This window comes from Aulostomus chinensis, chromosome 14, assembly GCF_037954235.1.
Source record: "Aulostomus chinensis isolate RoL2024-O1b breed Wild chromosome 14, RoL_Achi_v1.0, whole genome shotgun sequence".
In the NCBI taxonomy this organism is placed as follows: Eukaryota; Metazoa; Chordata; class Actinopteri; order Syngnathiformes; family Aulostomidae; genus Aulostomus; species Aulostomus chinensis.
In genome coordinates this window covers 16,465,924-16,473,751 of record NC_141333.1, presented here as the reverse complement: position 1 = coordinate 16,473,751, position 7,828 = coordinate 16,465,924, and the positions used below count along the sequence as shown (strand labels likewise).

General features: G+C 40.4%; 1 protein-coding gene across 2 annotated transcripts; it reads left to right on the top strand.

The window, feature by feature from the left end:
* Positions 1 to 627: 627 nt before the first annotated feature.
* Positions 628 to 6,242, top strand: LOC147249945 (mitochondrial coenzyme A transporter SLC25A42-like). Of its 2 annotated transcripts, none has more exons than XM_086224786.1 (8): positions 628 to 921; positions 1,373 to 1,511; positions 2,418 to 2,529; positions 2,731 to 2,756; positions 3,445 to 3,611; positions 3,724 to 3,840; positions 4,794 to 4,945; positions 5,037 to 6,242. In XM_086224786.1, exons 2-8 carry the CDS (start codon positions 1,425 to 1,427, stop codon positions 5,360 to 5,362), a joined length of 987 nt encoding a protein of 328 aa, XP_086080912.1. In that variant the 5' UTR covers positions 628 to 921; positions 1,373 to 1,424; the 3' UTR covers positions 5,363 to 6,242. The 2 variants fall into 2 exon arrangements, with proteins under 2 accessions (XP_086080912.1, XP_086080910.1); XM_086224784.1 differs by having other exon boundaries at positions 628 to 974; positions 5,037 to 6,241.
* The last annotated feature ends 1,586 nt before the right edge of the window (positions 6,243 to 7,828 follow it).

Sequence of the window (7,828 nt, the reverse complement as noted above, 5' to 3'; positions counted from 1 at the left end):
CCATTTTCTCACCAGATATATGTGAAAAAATAAGCCTTTACATGTAAATATTGTAATACACCTAAAAGGTCTTATCAGCTACATGCAGTAAGCATAGGAAACATTGACATGAAAACTATTAATGCTTTGAACTGAATGGACTGAGAGGGATCATTCTTGACATTGACATGGGCAATGCCATCATCTTTTGATAAAGGTCATATGATATGATGTTATCAAAGGTTCCAGGACAGCTTTGACCTCTATTGACATAGGTTTTGAGTTAATAATAATTTTGATATAGTATTTTGATACAGTTCTATTTTGATATAGATATAGTAAAGTGTATAGTACACAATACACTTGAGCTAATGTGGTAATGATTAGCATAATTTATTTGACATGAATGTATATGTATGATTTTCAAAGATATTTAATTTTGAATTGGAATTTAGAAACTAACAAACGTGAAAAACACACAAACGTGACATTTTGCATTGTTTTATACATTTGTTTGTGTAAAAGTCCTGAAAATGGAAAAGTTCAAACTAAAAAACTACATGTTGAACCTTTCAAAAAAATGACAACGAAACTTGGCAACCCAGTCTTGCCTATAAACTCGCGGTAGTTCATCCAAACAACGGGATTAGCTTTTGGGTAGTGTAGTCCAAAACACTTGCGAACGTTGTCCCAGTTTCCTCAAGACGTTGACAAACCCAAATAATCTTGTCCGCAGAACCGAGCAGCAGTCCTGGGCTGAATTTCCTCGCAGACGTCGTCTATAAATAGACAGGAAAGTCCGCTGCAGACTGACAGCTGTCTTTGAGAATCCTCCCCAGAAACAGAAACGCCAACAGCGCCAGAGACGTAGACACCTCGAGAACAAGTTCTAAGGGACGTGACGAGCCTCCAGAAAGCAAACGAGGACATCAGTGCGAGAATGTGAGCAGACTGCTGACTAAAAACACATCGAGGCTTTACGTAAACAAGCGCAGGTAACTCAACGCTGCATTCAATCTCACGGATTTGACTGCGATTTTTACCAGTGGACATCTACTTATTCATTTATTGATAGTATAGCTGTGGAGATGGTTAATTTGAGGCGGAGTGACTAAGTTGTCTGCAAACATCAGTTTAGATTATTGCCAAGTAGGTCACTTAGTTATAGGTTCATTTCTTTGCGTTTGTTGGGAAATAACGTTGGTTAAAAGCGCTGGTTCTGTAATGCGATACCCTGTTTACAAGCCAGACTGCTTGTGTGGGATTCAGTTAGGCGTACAGTTAGTTATCAGAGCTTGGTATGATAAGGAAACAGGGGCGGTGCGACAAGACGGCACGTTTCTACTGAATAAACTGTGCCATCATGTTTTTTCTCTTGTATTCCCATCTGCAGTGGTCCTCCTGAATGAGTGTCTGACAACCTTGGGGATCTGTGAAGGCCACACATGGCCCATCGTGTGCAGGACCACCAGGGCCATCTGCCTGTGGCCCAGGCCGCGGTGCTGGCTCTGCCAACCTCCAGTCAAGCTAAGGTGGGTGCTGCTTTTGACTCCTTCTCATGTCTTAACAATGGATCATCTCATACTGGCAATATGAATGGAAGGTTATTGCAAGCTTAAATGATGCTAAATGTTGAGTTAGACATAGATGGGAAATGCAGTCAACATTTCACGAGTATTGAGGACACGTGTTAAAAGCATCACTTGTGAATTGTACCATTATTATTACCAGTGATCAATAGGGGCCCACGCTAGCCTCTAAATTGTTCTGGCATAAAGTAGATCCTTCCTGGTATTAGACACTCTTCTGAGGACCTGCCTCTACTGGTTCATTGCTGTAAATAGCTGAGACGTGCCAGCTAATCTAAAGCTGTGTCAGTTTACAGGACAGGAGGGAGTGCTGAGCAACATGAAGCTCTCCTGAAGCTAATAGCACATTTTCATAGCAGAGGTTGACCTCATTTGGACCATGACTGTTTTATATGAATATTACAGCTCGTGTCCTCCTCTAGTCTAAGTTGTGAAATTGTTTGTTGTTCACTCCAACGCTCTTCTTATCTACTCTTGGGATTGTTTATTGGGTCCAACTGTCCCTTGTGCCTGGATGAATGCTCAAGTCTGCACACACGCACGCACACACACACTCAAACAAACAGACATGCTTCATTGAAGCGGAACCTGGTCTTATCTGCTATGATTACCTGTTGAGTCTCTTTTCCTATAAACTGTGTGCAGTTTTTGCTGCTCTATCGGGATTTTTTTCTTTTTTTCCAGATAGCACTTGTGCTGATAAAGTTATTTTATAAAAGTAAGCAGTTTAAAGTCACTAAGTTATCTTTAACGGTCAGTGTTCATGTGCGGCTATCAGTGCATCAATAAAACTTGACAAAATGTCTAAACAAGTCATGCAGTGTGAACTTTTTTCATGTGTCCAAGCAGGACTTGAGGCCCAGATGGACTGCACTGGACTCCCTGCTGTGTGGAGCGTTTGCTGGAGCTGTTGCCAAAACAGTCATTGCACCCCTGGATCGGACCAAGATCATTTTCCAAGGCAAGAACCAATATTTACCAACGACTACAGGAAAAAAACAGACATTCAGTAGCTGAATATACATTCCACAATAAATGTTTTTTCCAGTTTTCACTGAGTGTTCTTTAGTAATTCCTAATCCTCTTAGTAGATGTTTAGCTTGCATGTGTAAGCGTGTTGTTTAACCTGGAGGTTAATTTGTGTCTCATGTTTGTTCCACAGTGTCCTCAAACCGATTCTCAGCAAAGGTGAGTTATTGATTTTAAATAATTATTTTTCCTTTAGCAAGTACAAAGAACCAAACATTTGAGCTTAGGTTTTAAATCCTTTTGAAAGACAAAACAAGAAAAATGTGTATAGTTTCACTTATATGTGAATATAGTCAACATGTTGCTCCTTGCAAGCGACCCAAGGGTGCTTGGCTATTGTACCAATATGTGAATTAAAAACTAAAACTTGCAACTCTTCTACTGCAGTATTTATTTTCTAGACCTTATTCTCAAACACTTTCAGCCCTCTTGTGTTTTGGTGCAATAAATCTTGATTCATAATGGCAGTATGCAGAACAGTTTACAGTAGATCATGTGATATGTGTCAGTCTCAGCCTCTAATACAAACACACCTGCAAAATAAGGCCCCAGGCCCAGAGATGTTCCATCTCAGTTGGGCCCACTATTTCCTCAAAGGAGAAATTAGTCCTCCTACAAATTAATGAAAAGCTGCATTACCTTAATGAATATCTATGCAAATGCCTTCACACTGCAATTAAACCTGACCCCAGCAGAGGGCGCAATTAGCTTGGACTGAAGTCCTCCAGTTGATTTGATCTGACTCTTGTGACAGGCTGTTGTCGTTTGTGTTTGATCTGATGTGTCAGTGTGGCCCTCTGAAAACTAACGCCCCGCCCTGCTTTCACTCTAACATCCATGTTGGCAGGAGGCCTTCAGGCTCATCTACTGTACCTACATGAAAGATGGGCTGCTTAGTCTGTGGAGGGGGAACTCCGCCACCATGGTGAGGGTCATGCCTTACGCTGCTATCCAGTTCTGCTCCCATGAGCAGTATAAAACACTACTGGGGAGCTACTACGGCTTTCAAGGAAAGTAAGTGCAGAAATTTATTGGGGTTTTTTTTGTGTGTGTTTTACAATGAAAATCAAAGGATGTGCTTTTTTGTATTTTCGGTTATTATAACCGGTGGTGCTGCTTGTTTCAGAGCTTTGCCGCCTTTCCCGCGTTTCCTGGCCGGCTCACTGGCCGGGACCACTGCTGCAATGCTAACCTACCCTCTGGACATGGTGCGAGCACGGATGGCCGTAACAGCCAGAGAAATGTAGGTCTCCATCCCATGTTACATCTTTCTAACACCTCCTTTATGTTCTAAAGGTTCTAGTCTTAGCATATAGCATCAGAACCCCATGATAGTAGAGTTGCCAAACCCCTGAAATGGAAATAGAGGACAAGATGTTAGAAAATCTTGTGGACTGCTCGTCTCCTTTGTCCTCCTCCCTCACACCCTTCTCTCCCTCTTCACCTGTTATTGTCATCTGCAGTCATTTACATCGTATTTACTTTTCCTCTCCTTTCTTCTCCCTTTGTCCAAAGAGGTTTTGTGCTGTGCTTGCAGCAGGGTTAAGTAAAGTTACGTGACTGGGAGGAGTCGCAGCGGTTGTTCTTAATGGAGCAGTCTCATCGCAGTGTGCTGCCTTCAGTCAATTAAACCTCAAGGATTTGTTGCTTTTAAGAAAACAGTCTGGCCTTTTGCACCAAAAAGCCTCCTTCCCTTATCTGCCTATGAATTAAATAGATGCATGTCGGTGGTAGACAGCATACGGGACATATTTGTTTGGCTCAATATACGGGATGTCTCAGCTAATGGGGGACAGCTGGCAACTCTTGGCGATCGACACTCTCAGCCTGTATCAGCCTGCTAGTTATCTAGTTCCCTAAAATAAGTCTTTTTACTCTGAGAGAGTTATAAGATTGTAAAATATTTATTTCTTGATAATTCAGCAAGCATCAGCAAGAGCCTCCAAAAGAACATGATTACATTTTTTCTGCGGAGTTAAGTCAGCCTTCTTTGTTGCTCTGTCGCTGGCTGTAGAACAGATTTAGCATCCTTAAGGCATTTTTTGATAAAGATTACAAGTTTGTTTGGTTTAAATGATTTAAACACCTTCCTGAGACAACTTCTTGCAAGCCTGGAATGCACTGCAAATACCCTGCAATACCATACCCAAATGTTTGTGTAGATAATAAATGTTTTGTGCTTTTTTCTTCTGACAGGTACAGCAACATTATGCATGTCTTTGTGCGGATCTCCCAGGAGGAAGGTGTGAGGACCCTCTACCGAGGCTTCACCCCCACGATCCTGGGTGTCATCCCATATGCAGGGATCACATTCTTCACATATGAAACCCTGAAAAAACTACACACAGGTACAGACGACTATGTTCATACATGGATTTGGTGCAGTGCAGTGAAAAGCTTTTTTTTCATTCAAGTATTTGTTTCTATGTGTCCCTGCAGAAAAGACTAAACGTTCCCAACCCTACCCACATGAGCGCCTGGCCTTCGGTGCCTGTGCCGGCATGATTGGTCAGTCGGCCTCTTACCCTCTGGATGTTGTCCGTCGACGTATGCAGACGGCAGGCGTGACCGGTTCATCATATGTTACCATCCTGGGGACGATGCGTTACATAGTAAGCCAGGAGGGAGTCATCCATGGACTATACAAAGGCCTGAGCATGAACTGGCTGAAGGGACCCATAGCCGTAGGGATCAGCTTCACTACATTCGATATCACGCACAGCCTCCTTCTCAAACTGCATCAGATGGGCTTCTTCACCCACTGAGGGAAGGAACAGAGGATCATGTCTGTCACATGGCAGAATGAAGTGTCTGCAGTCAGTCACATGCACTCCTGCAGCCATCAGACAGGAGGCGAGAGGAGCGTGTGAGCCGACTGACATCTCAAACTTTCTTAAACGCACAAATGCTGAAATTTCAATGTCTCTGCTGGTTGCACAATCACAACTGTATTAGAAAAATAATGGCAGCATCAGATTGATAGCGTGTGTGGATGATTTAAGAGCGATGCAGAGTTTTCTTTGCTAATATAGATCTTGTTCGCATGACCTTCTTTCAAATTAATCCTGCATCACGCCGAGTGAACTTTTGCTTTAATGAATGTTTCTGCTTCTGTTTTGGAGGGAGGTTTTATTTTTATTTTAATCTCGTCGCTTTTGTTCTTTATGATGGTTTTAAATAGACGGATCACGCAGGAATGTGATTTGTACCTTGTATCAAAGGGTTAATTAACGCAGTGTGTTTTAATTTGACGGTGCCTATGTTGAGTGAACTAGAGAGGTTGACCATGTCAGCAGGACTGTGGCTTCGCTGAATTGGTGTTAAAACATATTGATATCTGTAATAATACTAATATCAGAAATCTCTCTACATGATATGACAGATTTTTCACCATGCTCATTGTTGTCGACATTATCTCTGCTTTTACTTAATTGTAAAGACTTGTTTACCGGAAATATGCCAAAGCACTTAATTGAATCACAGGTTTATGTCAAATGTAATCAAAAACTCAATGCTCATGTACACCTAAAAAAAAAAAAAAAAAAAAAACTAAAAGCAAAAAAAAACTCCAAAGATGTACCGTTACGGTTGTTGAAGTCAAACTGAACATGCAATAAAGTGTCCTCGCACAAAACTGAGTAACGAATGATTTCGTCCACTGGAGGGAGCCATACGACCGTAAACGCTCATCAGCAGGAACGACGAGGGGTCGAGCGTCTGACATTAAAATTGTGACCTTGTCTTTTTTAAAGGATTTTTTCTTAGTTTTTTTTTTTTGTAATAACACAAACAATACTTACCTCTCAATGGTGCTGCTGAGTTTTTTCTATTCTGTTATTGAATCTTGCGAATAGTTTTTTTTTATCGTATTACTTTATTTGAACATCACAAATATTTGGTGTTTTGACGCATCTTCAGGAAAAAAAAAATTACCATTAGGTTCTTGTTTTTTTTTTTATTTGTAAAATTCACACGGCAATTCGATGGGTGATTTCTGACCCCTACCAATGAAAGATCTGCCGTCTCTTCCTCCCCAGCAGGTGGCAGCAGTGAGCGGCTGCGGTGCTTCTGGAGGATGATGAAGGTTCGTCAGTTATCACCTCGTGGCCTGAACTTGACCCGCCCTCTGCCCCCCAAGACGCTTTTAGTGTGATTTGTCTCTTTTGTGCTCTCTTTAAAGAAGACTGTAGACACTCGCGTCGTTTTCTAAATGATACACCTGCTTTTGTATGTGTTCGTGCTCATTTGAAAAATTTTGTAAAACTGGAATCATTACACTGTACTCTAAAAATGTTGTTTCTACAATACAGTGTTGTTTGAATTATTTCCATATTTTCTTGTACATTTTTCCGTTTATTTTTTTAATATAGATATTAAAAAACAATTGAAAATGAAATTGTAGTTTAAGATCAAAACCTTTAATTCTTTTTTTAAAAAATATATTTGTATACCAAATTGCACAGACACTTTTGACTGAGCTGCTGCTACTATAACTTGCACTTCGACTTTTACTGTAAATTAATATTCTGCTACTTCCTGTACTCTGTTGGTTTTGGTTGCTGTTCTACAGCTATCAGAGCTGTTAGGTTCTGTTTTTTGTTTTTTTTTTACTACTGCTGGGGCTCTTATTAATTTGTTTACTGTTATTTACTCAACTGTACAATTCTTTTTTTCTTTTCTTTTCTATTCTGTATTCATGATCACAGTGACAATAGTTGCAACATTTTTTTACTTGGGGTATTGAGAGGCCTAATTTGTACCCTTTATAAAGAAACAAAATTGAGACATTATTAATAAAACAGCTTGATGTATACTGCAGCCTGTATCAGATCTTATATTACGATATCAGATATTCAGATCTATCAAATAAATAAAAATTGGTATTCCCAAACAGCCATTCAAAAAAATCATATAAAATGAAATATTAGATAGTAATTCTGATTAAAAAGTCTAAACTTTATTTCATTTGTCAGTGGCTTCATTTATCTAAAAGCATAACGGTGCTCAGCACGGGCTGTGAGGAAATCAGGAGAGTACAGGTGAGTGTGTGCCACAATAGTGATGACATAATTCGTCTCCTAAAACCTTTCTTTTTCTTTACCAATCGATGTGTTTTGGCTTGTGAACTTCACGTTTGAGCAGCTGGACGGAAAGATCTCGTCCTCCCATCTGTCCAATCTCCATCCCGCCATCTCTCATCCTCCCTGCTTTTGACCTTGACTATGAATCAT

What these genes read in the sequence shown, in the direction of transcription:
- LOC147249945 (XM_086224786.1), top strand. Translation starts at nt 1,425, where the DNA reads ATGGCCCATCGTGTGCAGGACCACCAGGGCCATCTGCCTGTGGCCCAG. An exon ending in TACTACGGCTTTCAAGGAAA is followed by an intron (nt 3,612 to 3,723) that starts GTAAGTGCAGAA and finishes TGCTTGTTTCAG; the next exon opens with AGCTTTGCCGCCTTTCCCGC. An exon ending in CCTGAAAAAACTACACACAG is followed by an intron (nt 4,946 to 5,036) that starts GTACAGACGACT and finishes GTGTCCCTGCAG; the next exon opens with AAAAGACTAAACGTTCCCAA.